This window comes from Salvelinus sp. IW2-2015, unplaced genomic scaffold (assembly GCF_002910315.2).
Source record: "Salvelinus sp. IW2-2015 unplaced genomic scaffold, ASM291031v2 Un_scaffold16283, whole genome shotgun sequence".
NCBI classification, from domain to species: Eukaryota; Metazoa; Chordata; class Actinopteri; order Salmoniformes; family Salmonidae; genus Salvelinus; species Salvelinus sp. IW2-2015.
Genome location: NW_019957521.1, coordinates 377,022 through 396,901, shown reverse-complemented (window position 1 = coordinate 396,901; position 19,880 = coordinate 377,022). Strand labels below are relative to the sequence as shown.

Below are 19,880 nucleotides of genomic sequence, written 5' to 3'. Positions count from 1 at the left end.
TTCCGATCAATTCTGTGCAGGGCGGCAGGGCATTGCAATGGGTTCAGAATGTTGAATGTGGGGGCCGGCCAGTGGTCAAACAACCACCAATAATTGAGGGTGTGTGTGTGTGTGGCTTTCTCAGTAGTTTTTCCGTCACCATGACACTATGAATCTCAAATCAAATCAAATTGTATTTATCACATACACATGGTTAGCAGATGTTAATGCGAATGTAGCGAAATGCTTGTGCTTCTAGTTTCCGACAGTGCAGTAATATTACAGAGAAAGAAAGAAAGAATGAAAGAAAGAAACGCTCAGACAGGCATCATCCTTTATATTTCCCGGGCGTGTAGTAGTCCATGTGGCACTGTGACTGTATACGTCACTAGGCGAGATCAGCACCTTGGACAGCGACAGCGTCTCCTGTCACTACAACAGCCGAACGGAATCTGCCCTCCCCATCCCTAACTACAAGAATACAGAGAGGGTGCATCCATATCATACAGAGGAAACAGACTAATAACTGTAGAGTAGAAAATGGGAACATTTTAGCAGTGTCATACAGTTTTTCATTCTAGAAGGCTATAATTAATTCCGGACGTATAGGTGCTGCGTTGATTCACTATCAAAGTCGACCATTTCGAGGAGAAATCAGGCAGCGAAATCGAGCAGTAGGCTATCATCCTCATCGTCACCATCTGAGAGGCTAGCCTACCATATCAACGGCATTACTCCTGTAATTGCCCTCTCGGATGTGTAGACATCTCTATCTATGCGTCTGTAATTAAAAGATTGCAGCAAGTGTTGTTTTGAATTCTGGTCTGTTATTCTGACATTTCGATCAACCATATTTTAACGCAAAGATAAAAGACACAGAAGAGAAATGCTGATGGGTATCGAATGAAGATGAGATGTATCGCTGTTTTGGGTGGCTGTTTTTACAGCTACTTAACACGGAAATTCACTGGATTGTAAATTGGATCCACTCTGTGTGGACGTCGGGTGCAATGGGGTGGATCATTCTTGATGGATCAATCCGAAACATTACCGAGGAATAGAATATAAAATAATTATCATGATCTGACCGCTGGGATGCTACTTAAGAACAATAAAAAGACGATATAATCACACGTCTTCACCTAACTTCCATTACATCGTCTTTCGGCACCCTTTTGGATTATGATTCTTGACAACAGTCTCAGATATGACTGTGTGGCTGGTAATGGAATGTTGTTGTTTTTCACACCTCGTTCTACATTCTATTATGGCTCTACGTCACCCCGTTCTACATTTTATTATGGCTCTATGTTGCTCTCTCTTCCGCTAGTCATACTCTGGCTGTCTTCTGCKTTGGGTAGCAAAACATGGATTTTTGCTGCAAACCCCAAGTGCAATGCATTTGACGATGTGTAGAATTTAGATCGATAGTGCAAGCAATGGACTCTGACATTGTACGTTATAGGCCTGTCACGCATTTGTGGTGGTAGGGGTGGAGGAAACATCTAACTAGACTGCATTCGCAGAGTTGTTCGGTAATGAATATTGAGAATGTCTCGAGCTTCTCAAGAGAACAATCTCCCATCCGCATTGTTTWAGACACACATGCCATCAGAGAGACAACAACCAAGACGCGGTCCTTTATTTCTTACCATTTGACAGCACATTTACAGTAGGGTAGGCCTAACCTACACGTTTGTTAAGCTTATCGGTAATGTTATTCAGAAGATGTATTGGTGAAAATTAGCCATAGTTCATGTAGTACAATAATTGGCTAAAAAAAATAATACCAATAATAATAATACCAATAACAACAGTAATATTAATAATAACAATAATAACATTTCTAAATCAAGGGCATATTTTGTATTTGATTGAGACCACATTATTGTCAAATAGGTTTCATTCCCTTCTGAAGAATTCATGTAGCCAAAAATGTTCAAATATCGGATCCGAATGTTTTTCAACGAACTGAAAGTGCTGGTTTTTATGCGAGACGATTCGAGACAGCCCGACAGATCCGACGCAGATAGACGGTCCAGCATGCGGGGTCTAGGGATGGGCGGCTGCGGCTGGCCTCCCTTTGTGGACTGYTCCTCCCGGGATGACGAGGAGGAGTATTACGGGACGGAACCTCGACCTCGGAGCCTGGGCTTTGAGGAGAAGGACCCCAAACTCCAAGTGGGCATGGACACCGTGTCACTCACCAGCACCGCAAGCAGCCTGCGCTGTCGTATCTGCTTCCAGGGCCCAGAACAGGTACTGTCCGAGATAGATACATACGCCTTCACGTTGTCCTGCTTTTCGCGCCACAACACATCACTGCTCAATTGGACCATAGGCAATAGCCCTGTGCTGTACATGGTGCTGAATGTTAGCGCACCTATAGGCCTATAGTTAAACCTATATGTCCTGGCTATATTTTGACCAGTTGCGAGTTGGTGTGTTCTGTGTTGACAAATTGATTTGGTTGAGAAAATACTGACAACTATTATTTGTATTGTAGTACTCTATAAAACATTGTGGATTATCGCGGTCCACGTGTAAACGAGAATAATAATTGGCCTGGCAATGAACTTGTAACGAATGGCAGAAGAGCATAAAAAGACTGGCACGCAGGCTTGTTTGTGGGCCTATAAGCCAAGGAAAGTATAGGCATGCAGAACAATGAACGAATCTTTGGTCCTCAGCCAAAACTTGACACAACAGATGTGCAGAACCAGTACAGCCTGGCTGAGCTGGATAATCATGGTCTTGAGATAATTATATATGGTGTACGTGCCACTGGAGCACAGACGGAAATCACCACTTAATCACTTTAGAAGATTTGATGTTTGTCATAGTGTTAATACAATATACAGTAGGTGCTAATTCATAGCATCTGTACACTCAATGGGACGTTGCAGAAATGAGAAACAATAGAAAAGAACARGCCGTTTTTTTACACCTGTAATTGAACCTTAAAGGCCCAGTGATTTATATATACTCTGAGGGTATAAAACTTTAAGAACACCTGCTCTTTACATGACATAGACTGACCAGGTGAATCCAGGTGAAAGCCATGATATCTTATTGATGTCACTTGTTAAATCCACTTCAATCAGTGTAGATGAAGGGGGGTACACAGGTTAAATAATTATTTTTAAGTCTTGAGACAATTGAGACATGGATTGTGTGCCATTCAGAGGAAGAATGGGCAAGAAAAAATATTTAAGTGCCTTTGAACAGTATGTACTGTAGTAGGTGCCAGGCACACCGGTTTGTGTCAAGAACTGCAACGTTGCTTGGTTTTTCATGCTAAACAGTTTCCTGTGTGCATCAAGAATGTCCACCACCCAAAAGTCATCCAGCCAATTTGACACAACTGTGGGAAACTGTCTGTTTTGGTCTGTTTTGGTGGGATGAAATTTGGGCCTGCCTGTTGACATCACCAGTCAATGAATTACTTAATGGACCAATAAGAAAGAGAGTTCCAAACCTCTCTGCCAATAACAGCACATTTTCTGTTTTCCCCTCCCCACTCAGACCCCTCCCAGACAGTCCTATAGCAAMATTCTTGCTTGAGAAATTGCTCTTTGCTAAGAAGCTATTTTTGTTTCTTTTTCACCATTTTAATTTAAAACAATCACAGTAAGTACTATATTGTTACCCAAGAATGATTTGATATTGAGAAAAAAACGTCTTTAAGCCTTTAAGACACATTTATCTGTTACCTGGCTCTGGCCAGTTGGACCACATTGTCTGGTTCACAGGCTAGTTGATCGGGCCTTCAGTGAATAGACTATGAAGCACAGGCAAACAAACATATTCAGAAAACATTTAAAAGTGATTTAAAAGTAGCATCAATCTTCTTTAGATGGACATGATATGAACCTCTCTTTCAGAACCGCTTTCCACCACTTCCATTTAATGATTACTTGGAGGATCATTGGAAAGTCCATGCTCAGACGAATTGAGGCTTTTCTGAGAGCAAACTCCATATTAGGAAGGAGTATGTTAAAAGCACTGTGTGTGTAAGCACGGTGTGTTCCACTGCATTTTTTTAGGTAAGATGCTCAAATAATAATTTCTAGGTGAATGAGACAAGTTGAGCAAACACCTAATTTTAAGTTAACGGAATTTTTGCCTACGTTTTCTCAAGTTGGAGATTGGGCCAACAATTTTTTGTTGTTGTTCAGGTAACCGAAGTTGAGTAAACAAAAACAAAAAAGGCGGTGGAACCAGTTAGTTAATAATAATTAGTTGATACAACTAGATCATTTTTTAYAGTGATGACCTATTATCTTAGACCCAGCCACTTTGTCATTTAATTGTTATTTCATTATTTAAGTGCGTCACAACAGGGGACAGAGTCATGTCCCTGTCAGATAGTCTGGGTAGCCATTTGATTAGATGTTCAGGAGTCTTATGTTCTGTTATAATCTCCACCCGGCACAGCCAGAAGAGGACTGGCCACCCCTCATAGCCTGGTTCCTCTCTAGGTTTCTTCCTAGGTTTTGGCCTTTCTAGGGAGTTTTTCCTAGCCACCGTGCTTCTACACCTGCATTGCTTGCTGTTTGGGGTTTTAGGCTGCGTTTCTGTACAGCACTTTGAGATATCAGCTGATGTAAGAAGGGCTATATAAATACATTTTATTTTATTTTATTTATGGCTTGGGGTTAGAAGCTGTTTAGAAGCCTCTTGGACCTAGACATGGCGCTCCGGTACCGCTTGCTGTATGGTAGCAGAGAGAACAGTCTATGACTAGGGTGGCTGGAGTCTTTGACAATTTTTAGTGCCTTCCTCTGAAATCGCCTGGTATAGAGGTCCTGGATAGCAGGATGCTTAGCCCCAGTGATGTACTGGGCCGTACGCACTACCCTCTGTAGTGCCTTGCGGTCGGAGGCCGAGCAGTTGCCATACCAGGCAGTGATGCAACCAGTCAGGATGCTCTCGATGGTGCAGCTGTAAAACCTTTTGAGGATCTGAGGACCCATGCCAACTCTTTTCAGTCTCCTGAGGGGGAATAGGTTTTGTCGTGCCCTCTTCACGACTGTCTTGGTGTGTTTGGACCATGTTAGTTTGGTGGTGATGTCGACACCAAGGAACTTGAAGCTCTCAACCTGCTCCACTACAGCCCCGTCGATGAGAATGGGGGCATGCTTGGTCCTTCTATTCCTGTAGTCCACAATCATCTCCTTTGTCTTGATCACGTTGAGGGAGAGGTTGTTGTCCTTGCACCACACGGCCAGGTCTCTGACCTCCTCCCTATAGGCTGTCTCGTTGTTGTCGGTGATCAGGCCTACCACTGTTGTGTCATTGGCAAACTTAATGATGGTGTTGGAGTTGTGCCTGGCCGTGCAGTCATGAGTGAACAGGGAGTACAGAAAGGGGATGAGCACGTACCCCTGAGGGGCTCCCGTCTTGAGGATCAGCGTGGCGGATGTGTTGTTACCTACCTTTACCACCTGGCGGCGGCCCGTCAGGAAGTCCAGGATCCAGTTGCAGAGGGAGGTGTTTAGTCCCAGGGTCCTTAGCTTAGTAATGAACTTTGAGGGAACTATGATGTTGACCGTTGAGCTGTAGTCAAGGAATACCATTCTCACATAGAAATTCCCATTCAAGTCAATATGGGTGATGGGTGAAGGGGTATGAGGCATAGAAATATAATCTAGTTCTGTGGTCTGAGGGGCTATGCCCGTTCCAGTAATTCTATTTCTATGTGTGCACCATCACCAACCATTCCACTTGACTCACTGGTGTACACAGCTAGCTTCAGTATTGGCTGTGTCAGAGCCTTATATTTTGAATACAAGCCAAATGTAAGGCTCTGGGCAATGCCTGGCAGCATTTGCTTCAGACTGGATGGGTGCCTGGATGGATGGGTTGGGTGTGTGGGTGGGAGGATGGATGGGTGGGTGGGTGGTTCGACATACTGGATTACTTTTACCTGGCTTGACATTTTACTGTACAACAAATGTTTGTTTAAGTTTTATTCAGTTCCTCATATTCTGCTATAACGCCTTTATAATGTCAGCCCAGTTATTATAACTTCTTTATAATGTCAGCCCAGTTATTTATTAAACGTTTATTAATGTCAGCCCAGTTATTATAATGTTCTTTATAATGTCAGCCAGTTATTATAACTTCTTTATAATGTCAGCCCAGTTATTATAACTTCTTTATAATGTCAGCCCAGTTATTATAACGTCTTTATCATTTCAGCTCAGTTAATATAATGTTCATGACTGACGAGCAAGTAGCTCCTCTCCCCCACTCAAATTGGTATGTGGTTAGTCAATGAAAGTATCTTATAATAACACGTTTTTAACAAGCGAGACAGCGGGGAAATCAATGTTAAAAGTACAATACAGCTGTTTTTATCTCAATATCAAAATATTTCTGGGTAACAATGAAGTACCTTACTGTGATTTTTTCCATTAAAATTGTCAAAAATGTAGCTAGAACTGTCTGGGACAGTTGGGGCTGCTGAGGAGAGGATGGCACATAATAGTGGCTGGAATGGAGCAAATTGAATGGCATCAAACACATAGAAGCCATGCGTTTGATGTAATTGATACCATTCCACATGTACTGAAATTTCAGGTGGTCTTTTCAAACAGCTCTTACACTAAAAGGACATTATCATAATTTTCACAATTTCACAGTATTATTCCAACCTCCTAGTGTGGACATACATACATCACACAGGAAAATCACATTTTTGACTGCACTGGGCATTTAAAAACTGGAAAATATTGTTTTGTCTAATTGTAGTCCCCCTGTCAAGAAACATGGTTCCTGGTTACTATGGGAGGAATAAACATGGGTTAAATGAGCCACTGTGCTCCATTTGTGATTGGAAATAAAGAAAAGGATTTGGGATCTAATTATTTCTGCAGTGAGTGTAGTTTCTAATAGCACTATTAAATATCATGTTCATGAGTCATCAGGGACTATTCTCAATTGGATTTGGTCAACTCCTACCGTCCTCTCYCGTCTCCTTTTGAAAAATGTCAAAGGTAATCGAGGAGAGGTGTTGAGGAGAGGGAAAGTGGACAAAAATGTGCTTGTATGAAATTAGACCTTCTCCACGCCTTATCCAAGACGAAAAGCTGCTGCCTCTGCAAAAGCTAGTGGGGATCCGAATAAACAAATAAACACTCACACATCGTCAGGCAAATTACGTTTACAGGGGTGGATCCCAAAATAAATGTGTAAAGTAATAAAAACAAATTAAGTTTGTTGTGCAAGTTGTGGGTCCAGTGTGGCTTAGTTGGTAGAGCATGCCATTTGAAATGCCAGGGTTGTGGGTTTGATTCCCACGGGGGACCAGTACAAATGAACATTTATGCTCTGGATAAGAGTGTCTGCTATATGACTAAAATGTAAAAATGCAAGACAACCAACCAACTTAATTAGTGAGGGTAGTGTCTAATATTCCACTATTGTAATGATTTTAAATCCATGATGGGGAGTGTGCAAAGTGGGAGAAGCCTCGGGATGCAGCCTGACTTCCTTCCCATCTCACCAGATGGGAAGTTTGCTGTAGATGCTGCTAGCAATTAATAGGAAACTGCATTCAGAGGAATGACTAGCCTACTCTTTTAAGGCCCAATCCAGCCATTTGATGTCAATATCAAATCATTTCTGGGTAGCAATGAACTACCTTCCTGTAATAGATTTCCATTAAAATGAGCAAAAAAAAWKTGCAACTCAWAAATATTTCTCAAGCTAAAAATTTGCTAGGACTGAGTGGTCTGAGTGTGGAGGGTGAAACTGAAAACTAGCTGTTATTGGCTAGGTTTGAACTCTTTTTGTTATTGGTCCTGTAAACCTGCTGATTACAAGGTCCTGTGTATATTGTATTTTCAACAATCATGAAACAACACTGATCAATTTGTTCACACTTTTACAGTGTTAGTTTTATCAGCTGTTGTACAATGTAATATAAAACAGGAAAAACAGGGAAAACAGAATTTTGGCTGCACTGGGCCTTTAACTTCAGCCCTTTCAGATGTGTGTAAATAGGCACATACATAACTGTTTAAATGTTTCTACAATGCTCAACATTCTCCCTATTCCTCAAGAGTCAGTCTGTTGAAAGGGCAATGTTTGCCGTAGGTGCTGCAGTAGGGCCTGTATTGATTGAGTTCACTGAGAGTCTGCCACTGCATCCCAAATGGAAACCTATTYCCTACATAGTGCAATACTTTTGACCAGAGTCCTATGTGTCCTAGTCAAAAGTTGTGCACTATAAAGGGAATAGATCGCCAATTTGAGACACGTTCTATGTGAACAGTAGGGTTTGAATGGCTCACCTCCCATTCACCTGCCTGCACTTCAAATCTCTGTGCACCCCTGCCAATGTTGCTGGGTCCTAATAGGCTCGTTCTGGCCAACAAGCCACGATCAAGATGGGTGCATGCATTGATCTACTAATGATTCCTAGATATTAATAATTTTAGCACTAATGATTCCTAGACATGAATAATTTAGCAATAATGATTCCTAGACATGAATCATTTGAGAACTAATGATTCCTAGACATGAATCATTTTAGCACTAATGATTCCTAGACATTAATCATTTAGCAATAATGATTCCTAGACATTCATCATTTTAGCACGAATGATTCCTAGACACCAATCATTTTACTTCTAATGATTCCTAGACATGCATAATTTTAGCACTAATKATTCCTAGACACCAATCATTTTAGCATTAATGATTCCTTCACAGGCATAATTTTAGCACTAATGATTCCTAGACATTAATCATTTTAGCATTGATGAGGAGTAACGAACCAACCTCGGCATTTAGCTACAGTACTGACGTTTTCAGCACTTACTTTAAGAAGGAAGTTAGCCAACATTTACTAAGGTGGAAATCGTGGAAGAGGAGAAAGATACTCTATTTAATAATGAATAGGTCATTCATAGTTGCTTTCCGACAGTTTCAAAGTCTACATTAAGTGGGAGGATTGTGATGTTGAATTAAGGTCCCACAACCTGTGTGGACCCACCCATCGTCCTCTTCCTGAGTGTGCCAGACAGACATACACCAAACCAGTAGCTTCGGAGAGACATTGAGGGCTATCCATAATCCAATATTGTTTGTTTTTTCAAAATATTTTCAATTCCGAAATAACTTATGGTATGTTATGCCACGTCAGAACATTGACTTGAATAGGAATATCTGTTCTAGTAATTCTGTTTCTACCCCTCTGTCTCCTGCAGGGAGAGCTGCTGAGCCCGTGTCGCTGTAAGGGCTCTGTGCGCTGCACCCACCAGCCCTGCCTCATCCGCTGGATCAGCGAGAGAGGCTCCTGGAGCTGTGAGCTGTGCTACTTCAAGTACCATGTTCTGGCCATCAGCACCAAGAACCCACTGCAGGTACCTCTCCTCAGCCTGTCCAACCCCTCATTCTCTGGGACTTACGCTCTGGCCAGAATCAGACCCTAGCTCCTAGGTACTTCATGCGGTACAATACGGTAGTAGCTACACCTTGCCAACTGCATGATATTCGCCATTTTGCTCACACCTATCCTTTCAGATCTACACAAGTGTCTAGGGGGTAGGGGCTAGGGGTCTGTCTCATCCACTCCAGTCGTATTTTCATTGTGCACAAGATCTACTCTCATCTCAAATGAATGAATATTATCTCACAGTTTTCTGCTAATGCATCGATTTAAACAATGCACAATATCGCAATCAGGAGTATGCAGTGCTCTGCTCAGGTGCACCAGTCTAGGTATTACAGTTACTCACTTTGCTAGAACAAATCTTGGGCACTCACAATGATGAAGGTGTGAGGACTGGACTTCACCATATGGTCCCTTTCTTACTGTCCCTGTCTTGGCCCTCGTGGCTGTTCTGTTCAGTGGCAGGCCATCTCCCTGACGGTGATTGAGAAGGTCCAGATCGCTGCCATCATCCTGGGCTCCCTGTTCCTCATCGCCAGCATCTCCTGGCTCATCTGGTCGTCCCTCAGCCCCTCGGCCAAGTGGCAGCGTCAGGACCTGCTCTTCCAGATCTGCTACGGCATGTACGGCTTCATGGACATCGTGTGCATCGGTGAGGGGGATGAATCATGTGAAACTGGACCGTTGGCACAGTCACACAAATTCTCATACACAGGCCCATGAACACACACACATGCAGGCAGTTAGGCATGCACAAGCATGCACAAACATGCACGCAGGCAGGCAGGCAGGCATGCAGGCAGGCAGGCATGCACACACATGTACGCAGGCAGGCATGCATGCACACGCACAGACACGCACACACACGTAAATCTTTGTAGATAGATTTGTTTTGTGTGAAATGGTGCATTGCCAACCTGAAAACAGATGGTACTAGCTTTGTATCTGCACTGTGTGGTTATGCCAAATGCCAGTTATATATACTAGTGCTATAGTATTTGGCTGATTCTTACATATTAGTTTCTGGGAGTATTTCATGCAAAAGCCTTTAAAATCATTGGATATCTTGCCTTTGCCCATATCTGTAAAAAAAAAAACTCTCTCTCTTCCCAGGCCTTATAATCCACGAGGGYTCATCAGTGTACCGAATATTCAAGCGCTGGCAGGCTGTCAATCAGCAGTGGAAAGTATTGAACTATATAAAAGCCAATGACTTGGGGGACCCGCTGAGTAGCAGTAAGGGTGGGGGCCGGGGCTCACGAAGTAACTCCCATGGCCTGGGTAGTGGCGGCAGTGGGAGACGGAACCGGAGGTTCAGGACTATTCTGGACCACCACTGTGGCTACACAATCCTGCACATCCTCAGCCAGCTACGGCCCCACAACCCACGCTTTGGCTCCACGGCCAACCGGGAGGTGGTGATGAGGGTGACAACGGTATGAGACTGAACGTGGAAGGGCTGGAAGAAAAGACTAAAGCTGGGTATCGTGTTTTCTTTTTTAATCTGGCCAGTTCTTTCAAGTGATTCTGTCAACACCATTGAGAAACTGGATTTCGATACCCAGCCCAGGGAAGGACATGTACAGACAAGACCATGTCTGGCACTGCAGTCAAGCTACTGTGATATTGTAACGACCATTGCCCTGCTAGGCTCATCATGATTCCTCCCAAGTGGATTTATCCTACTGGAGCAGTGGTTCGCCCTGAAACTACAACACACAGAACATGCTGAACTATGAGGATCTTTCCAGGAGTTTGTTTAAAGATGCACATTTGTAATAATTGAAGAACTGATATTAGGAACTACGTTAAACATGCAAGGCTTTATAACAACGTAATCCAAGGTGAGAACAGATATTTTTCGGGACGATTTCAGGATGCACAAAGATTATTTTATCTTTAATGTATTTTCTCCTGCGTTTTTTGGTATGATTTCTATTTTACTAATTTCTATTTTTTTTGTGGCAGTATGATTTAAAGAGATACCTGAAACTCCTTATGCCACGCCAAACATTATCAAACAACTCTGAATAATAATTATTTTACGAGTTTTGCAGTTCTGAAATATTGCTGTAGCCAATGATGATTAGGCTACAGACCAGAGGACAACAAATACATCATATCTAAGAYATCATATGAAAACAGCAGTTATTACTGCAAACAATAAATACAGGGATCAATGGATAGACTACAAAATGAAGATAATGAATTTATTAACATTAAAATGACTCCTAGTCCTATCTTCTCTGCAATAAAGATATCTGTACATTTCACGGTGAATTTTGCATGGGTATATCATTTTTTTATGCAGCATCATCATCACATAACATTTAAGCACTTCTACAAATTTGCTCATTCAGAATGGTGCTTTTCAGAAAAGCTTTTTATTCATCTGGTTTCATTGCACCAAACTGTTTTTTGAATCTGTCAAATAGCAGTGTGTTATTTCAGCTAAAACAAAGATGACTGACTCKCTGCTGTGTGCTGATGATTCAGATTTGGATTAAAGATGGAGATCTATGTAATCTCTTGCTATTCACTATCTCACTCCTGTGTCATTGTTTTTCTTTATATCTACTTATACAGTTAGAAATGAGTGGCTCATTCTTATTATTATTAAAACTGCCTTCTTGCAAGTTGTATCTTGCTTCATGGTGTAAATACATTTACATACACACTACCGTTCAAAAGTTTGGGGTCACTTAAAGCAATTTTTTTTGTCCATTAAAATAACATGAAATGGATCAGAAATACAGTGTAGACATTGTTAATGTTGTAAATGACTATTGTAGCTGGACAACTTCCGGTGAAACTGGAGGGCGCGCAATTCAAATAAATAATCATAAATATTATGGATTTTAAACATTTATKTACATATAAGTGTCTTATATCGGCTGAAAGCTTAAATTCTTGTTAATCTAACAACACTGTCCGATTTACAGTAGCTATTACAGCGAAAACATGCCATGCGATTGTTTGAGGACGGCGCCTCACATCAAAATATTTTTCCACGGGCGCAGGTTTCATACATTCACAAATAACGATTAAATATTCACTTACTTTTTGAAAATCTTCCTCTGATTTGTCATCCAAAGGGTCCCAGCTATAACATGTAGTGTCATTTTGTTAGATAAAATCCTTCTTTATATCCCAAAAAGTCAGTTTAGTTGGCGCCATTGATTTGAGTAATCCACTCGTTCAACAGCAGAGAAAGGAATCCGAAAATCTACCCCTAAACTTTGTTTCAACAAGTCAAAATACGTTTCTATTTACTCTTCAGATACCCTAAAATGTAATCAAACTATAATATTTATTTTGGAAAGAAGTATGTTCAATAGGAAACTGATTTTAGCAGGTGAGTAATTTATTTATGGCGCGCGCAAACACAAATGTACAAGACTGTGTCCTAATACTAAAACTAATATTTCTTGTTCGTTTTTGAAGTTACAAGCCTGAAACCTTGAACATAGACTGCTGACACCCTGTGGAAGCCATAGGAATTGCATCCAGGGAGCGAATTTTCAATATGACCTTACTCTTGCATTTCTAAGAGGATAGTCGCTCCAAAAGAAATTTCTGGTTGGTTTTTCTTTGGATTTTCTCCTACCATATCTATTGTGTTATATTATCCTACATTATTTTAACATTTCTACAAACTTCAAAGTGTTTTCTTTCCAAAGGCACCAATTACATGTATATCCTGGCTTCAGGGCTGTCACGCCCTGACCATAAAGAGCCTTTTTATTCTCTATTTTGGTTAGGTCGGGGTGTGACTAGGGGTGGTGTTCCTATCTAGGTTTTTTTATTTCTATGTTGGCCTGGTATGGTTCCCAATCAAAGGCAGCTGTTTATCATTGTCTCTGATTGGGGATCATATTTAGGCAGCCGTTTCCCCACTGTGTTTTGTGGGATCTTGTTTTGAGTTAGTGCATGTAGCACCGCTTATGTTACGGGTTCGTTGTTTGTTTCTTTTTGTTTTTTTGTAAGTTTCACATAAATAAAGATGTGGAACTCAGAGCACGCTGTGCCTTGATCCGTCTCTACACACAACCGTGACAAGGGCCTGAGCTACAGGCAGTTTACTTTGGGCACGTCATTCAGACAGGGAGTGGAGAAAAAAGGGGCCTAGCCCTAAGAAGTTAAAATAACATGAAATGGATCAGAAATACAGTGTAGACATTGTTAATGTTGTAAATGACTATTGTAGTTGGAAATGGCAGATTTTTTATGGAATATCTACATAGGCGTACAGAGGCCCATTATCAGCAACCATCACTCCTGTGTTCCAATGGAACGTTGTGTTAGCTAATCCAAGTTTATCATTTTAAAAGGCTAATTGATCATTAGAAAACACTTTTGCAATTATGTTAGCACAGCTGAAAACTGTTGTTCTAGTTAAAGAAGCAATAAAACTGGCCTTCTTTAGACTAGTTGAGTATCTGGAGCGTCAGCATTTGTGGGTTCGATTACAGGCTCAAAATGGCCAGAAACAGAGATCTTTCTTCTGAAACTCGTCAGTCTATTCTTGTTCTGAGAAATTAAGGCTATTCCATGCGAGAAATTGCCAAGAATCTGAAGATCTCGTACAACGCTGTGTACTACTCCTTTCACAGAACAGCGCAAACTGGCTCTAACCAGAATAAAAAGAGGGGTGGGAGGCCCCGGTGTACAACTGAGCAAGAGGACAAGTACATTAGACTGTCTAGTTTGAGAAACAGATGCCTCACAAGTCCTCATCTGGCAGCTTCATTAAATAGTACTCGCAAAACACCAGTCTCAACGTCAACAGTGAAGAGGCGACTCCGGGATGCTGGCCTTCTAGGCAGAGTTCCTCTGTCCAGTGTCTGTGTTCTTTTGCCCATCTTAATCTTTTCTTTTTATTGGCCAGTCTGAGATATGGCTTTTTCTTTGCAACTCTGCCTAGAAGGCCAGCATCCCGGAAACTTTTGAACAGTAGTGTAGGTAGGTAATTTATGGACATTAGAAGTTCTGTCATCGGCCCATTATTACATTAGAAGTACTGTCAAAAGCCCATTATCACATTAGAAGTTCTGTCAAAGGCCCATTATTACATTAGAATCTCTGTCATAGGCCCATTATTACAATGTAATAAATGGTAGTATGATCTCTGCATACTGTGGAAAGGACGTTATGTTTTAGCTATTTGTCGCCACCTAGAGACCTAACCACCTAATTCTCTCTTCATAATGTGGTCTAATTCAGGTGTATGGCCTAATCATTCTGATAGATGGCGCCCCAATGCCATACATTCATTGTTGACTACCTCAACGGCTCTAGTCCTAGGGTTTTGTCTAGAAGGGATACAGCTTTTGTAGCAGGTTTAGAATAACTTAAGCAGCAAGTTAGGAGAATGAACGTAGCAAGTTAGGATAGTTAGGTTTAGGTTAGGAAAAGACTTAGGGTTAAGGTTAGCTAAAATGCTAAAATAAATAAACTTTTGACTTCAAATTTGACAAAAGCTGTAATCATATTAGACATGACCTTGTCCTAAGGCTTAGACAAAGCCAGCCAGGTAGGCCGGTCACGTGATATAAATACTGCACATTCATATCAAACATTGCCAAATGTGACCTTGCCCTCTCTCTTTTGATCTTTTTTCACGAATTGATATTTTGACCAATCAGATCAGCTCTGAAAAAGAGCTGATGTAAAAACTAGATACGTTGCAACAAGGTGCAACTTTGATTTGAATGGATGAGGTGTAAACTCACGAAGTTGGCTATTTCAATACAGTAAGGCACACTATTTTCCTGAATACCTGATCTTCGATGAGGACTTATAAATGGACAGGTAGCCTACCTTTCGCTTTGAAGACGAGGATGAAGCGCTTCAGTTAAAACATCTTCACTTTTCTGACGACAGGTAATGTGCCAGAGGAAAATGCACTCACACCTGCGAGGGTGACACTACCAATCAGACCTCTGTAGCGACACCATTTGATTTGTTACATTGACTATTAAAACGTGTGTACTGTACAGGTTGTGTTCAATGCATTATCATGCTATTTCCGTATTCAGTGCATGAAGTATAAAACATATTTCCATTGTCACCATGTTTGAGGGCAATATGTATTAACTGGCACCATAATACAATGAATTGTTGACAGCTAAAATGTGTATGCTTATTATTTGACTCAGTCAGTTCAAATGTTTGTGTGTGGCCTTATTTCAGCAAGACCCTGTAATGTACAGTTTGTGGAAAGTCCCAGTTCTCTTTACATGGGTTGGATTAGTTTTGTGTATAGAGTAAGCTATGGTATCTTTTGTATAGCCTACCACACCACAACCTACCCTAAATTATAACACTTTGTGTTTGCAGAAAAAAACCCAGCCTGAGAACATCCACATCTCCTCTCTACCTCCCAGTCYTCCCACAGGCCAGGAGCCAACGCATGGAGAAGGTAAGGGAGCACTATAAATAGAACAGTAAAGTGTACTGTGGTAGGAGCAGGTTCAGTTACGTTGGCTGGTTGTTTCAGCGGCAGTCCAAAAGACAACACAGAAGTCAGGGTTTGCATGACAAACACATCTCAGAAACCAAACCAGTTATCAGGAATCAAGGTAAGCCCCACGTGCAGACTGTGTGAAGTAACAATGTTTATTGTAACCACAAGGGCAGGCAAACGACAGRTCAAGGCAGGCAGGGGTCGACAATCCAGAACAGAGGCCAAGGTACAGGATGGCAGGCAGGCTCAGGGTCAGGGTCAGAGACAGGCAGTGGTCAGGCGGGCGGGTACAGGGTCAGGACAGGTAAAAAAMCAGGAGGATGAGAAAAAGAGAGACTAGGGAAAAACAGGAGCTGAGACAAAACGCTGGTAGGTTGAACAGACAAGATGAACTGGCAACAGACAGAAAACACAGGTACGCCGTTCGACCATTGATGAGACGAGGGAGAGGGGTGGGCGTGGAAACAGGAGACAAGGGGCATTTAGACACGGTTTTAACTCTAGACACAGAAAAGGTAGGAAAATTACGGAGGGTACGGGGCAACAGAGGACGAACAGCAGAGGGGCTATTGATCTTGGAGCAGGGGGAAAAGGTCTCGGCTTCTGGGGTAGTAGCCACGGCACTATAGCAGCGTGCCAGCACCTCAGGCTTGACCTTCTTGGATAATGGTCGGTGCTGCGGAAGAGGAGTGGTCCGGGCCTTACTGAACCCCTCCCGGAGGTCCTGGTACTCTGCGGAGCAGGCGGAAAGGTCCGGGGCAATTTCCAAGCCCCCAGGAAGATGTCCTGGGGCAGGCAGAGCTGACATCAGGCAATGAGAGTGGCAGGACAGGCTCCAGCCCATGTGGGCACCAGTAGCCCAGTCAATGGAGGGATTGTGTCGCTGGAGCCAAGAGAATCCCAATACCATGGGAACCTGCGGAGACTCAACCAGCAGGAATTGGATCGTCTCGCTGTGGTTCCCCAACACTCGTAGGTTTATGGGGGTGGTCTGGTGGGTGACCCGGCCTATAGAGCGCCCATCCAGCACTATAACACCCATGGGAATGGAAAGGGGTTGAGTGGGGATGCCCAGCTCGGACACCAGGGTAACGTCCATGAGACTCACATCGGTCCCCGAGTCGATGAGTACCTGGAGAGACTTGGAATGGTCGCCCCACAGCAGGGTGGCATGGAGAGGTGGGAAAGTAAGGGGAGAAGAATAATTATCTTTAAGACCCACCAGAGTACTCACTCCAACGAATGAGCTGGGTCTCTTGAAGGGACAGGTAGATGACTGACAGTACCGCAATACAGACAACTCTGGGTGTTCAGTCTGCGTATGCATTCGGCTGGAGGCAGCCTAGCCCTGCCGAGCTGCATCGGCTCGGGAAGAGGCAACTCGGCGGTCTTCGGAGTCTTTTGGAGGAACTCGGGTAAGCTCGGATMCTCTGGGWATTCCGGAGTTCATCAGATGCAAGGTGGGATCCTTGAGTGAGCGATTGGGACCGTGATCAGACCTCTTCTCCCTCCTACGTTCCCGTAACAATCCATGGATCCGGAAGGTTAAGGGGATGAGTGAGTTGAGATCCATCCGCCGATAATCCGTGCAGGAACGCCTCGAACAGCGCTTCTGGGTTCCAGGTACCCTCCGCTGCCAGCTCCACCGCATAGTCTGCCACACTGAGGGAGCCTTGCCGAAGCTGGAGTAACTTCCGGGCAGCCTCTCTCCCGGACTCCGGTGCCTCAAACTTCTCACCTCCGCCACAAATACCTCCAGACTGAGGCAGATGGCGGATTGTTGCTCCCACACCGCCGTGGCCCAGGCGAGTGCCCTACCGGACTTCAGCGWAATAATGTACACTATCTTTGAGCGGTCCAAGGGGAATGAAGAAGGCTGCAGCTCGAAAACGAGGGAGCATTGGGAGCGAAAGGCCCGGCAGGTTCTGGAATCTCCATCGTAGCACTCCGGGGGAGTTCCCGGGAAACCGGGGTGACGGCAGCTGCTACCAGCCGGGTTACTGAGGGGCTGGGAGTTACCGTCATGGTAGGCTGCCTAGTAGGCAAGCCAAGGAATTGCTCCCGCAAAGCATCTAATGCTAGGTCGTGACGTTCGGCCACGTCCTGGAACCCTTCTATCAGACCACGAAGCATCTCCTTGTGTCTACCAATGAGGGCTCCTTGGGAGGAGATGGCATTGCAGAGCTGGTCCAGCACAGGTATAAATACACAAGGGATAATGGGGAAGATGGGCAACACCTGGAGGGGGGTGGAGACAAGCACAAGGACAATAATCACCAATCTTATGTACATTACAATGTAACCTGCCTGCCTTGTAGCAGTGATTATAAACTCAGCAAGAAAAGAAACGTCCTCTTACTGTCAACTGCGTTTATTTTCAGCAAACTTAACATGTGTAAATATTTGTATGAACATACAAGATTCAATAACTGAGACATAAACTGAACAAGTTCCACAGACATGTGACTAACAGAAATGGAAAAATGTGTCCCTGAACAAAGGGGGTGGGTCAAAATCAAAAGTTACAGTCAGTATCTGGTGTGGCCACTAGCTGCATTAAGCACTGCAGTGCATCTCCTCCTCATGGACTGCCCCAGATTTTCCAGTTCTTGCTGTGAGATGTTACCACATTCTYCCACCAAGACACCTGCAAGTTCCCGGACATTTCTGGGGGGAATGGCCCTAGCCCTCACCTTCCGATCCAACAGGTCCCAGATGTGCTCAATGGGATTGAGATCCGGGGTCTTCGCTGGCCATGGTAGAACACTGACATTCCTGTCTTGCAGGAAATCATGCACAGAACGAGCAGTATGGCTGGTGGCATTGTCATGCTGGAGGGTCATGTCAGGATGAGCCTGCAGGAAGGGTACCACATGAGGGAGGAGGATGTCTTCCCTGTAACGCACAGCATTGAAATTGCCTGCAATGACAACATGCTTAGTCCGATGATGCTGTGACACACCGCCCCAGACCATGACAGACCCTCCACCTCCAAATCGATCCTGTTCCAGAGTATAGRCCTCGGTGTGACGCTCATTCCTTCAATGATAAACGTGAATCCGACCATCACCCTTGGTGAGACAAAACCGCGACTCGTCAGTGAAGAGCACTTTTTGCCAGCCCTGTCTGGTCCAGCGATGGTGGGTTTGTGCCCATAGGCAACGTTGTTGCCGGTGATGTCTGGTGAGGACCTTCCTTGCAACAGGCCTACAAGCCCTCAGTCCAGCCTCTCTCAGCCTATTGTGGACAGACTGAGCACTGATTGAGGGATTGTGCATTCCTGGTGTAACTCGGGCAGTTGTTGTTGCCATCCTGTGCCTGTCCCGCAGGTGTGATGTTCGGATGTACCGATCCTGTGCAGGTGTTGTTACACGTGGTCTGCCACTGTGAGGATGATCAGCTGTCCATCCTGTCTCCCTGTAGCGCTGTCTTAGGCGTCTCACAGTACAGACATTGCAATTTATTGCCCTGGCCACATCTGCAGTCCTCATKCCTCCTTGCAGCATGCCTAAGGCACTTTCACACAGATGAGCAGGGACCCTGGGTATCTTTCTTTTGGTGTTTTTCAGAGTCAGTAGATAGGCCTCTTTGTCCTAAGTTTTCATAACTGTGACCTTAATTGCCTACCGTCTGTAAGCTGTTTGTGTCTTAACAACCGTTCCACAGGTGCGTGTTCATTAATTGTTTATGGTTCATTGAACAATCATGGGAAACAGTGTTTAAACCCTTTACAATGAAGATCTGTGAAGTTATTTGGATTTTTATGAATTATCTTTGAAAGACAGGGTCCTGAAAAAGGGATGTTTCTTTTTTGCTGAGTTTATATGTGCTCTCTGAGTGAATAAACATTGTAGTGCCCCCCCTTTGTTCAGGGACACATTATTCCATTTCTGTTAGTCACATGTTTGTGGAACTTGTTCAGTTTATGTTTCAGTTGTTGAATCTTGTTATGTTCATATAAATATTTACACATGTTAAATTTGCTGAAAATAAACGCAGTTGACAGTGAGAGGACAGTGAGAGGACATTAAC

At 43.4% G+C, this 19,880-nt stretch overlaps 1 protein-coding gene across 1 annotated transcript; it reads left to right on the top strand.

Annotated features, from left to right (window-relative positions):
- The first annotated feature begins 425 nt into the window (after positions 1–425).
- Positions 426–11,929, top strand: LOC112080362 (E3 ubiquitin-protein ligase MARCHF9). Its single transcript, XM_024146095.2, has 4 exons — positions 426–2,238; positions 9,198–9,353; positions 9,842–10,034; positions 10,496–11,929. The coding sequence occupies exons 1-4, from the start codon at positions 1,915–1,917 to the stop codon at positions 10,822–10,824; spliced, it is 1,002 nt and encodes a 333-aa protein (XP_024001863.1). The 5' UTR covers positions 426–1,914; the 3' UTR covers positions 10,825–11,929.
- Positions 11,930–19,880: the final 7,951 nt, after the last annotated feature.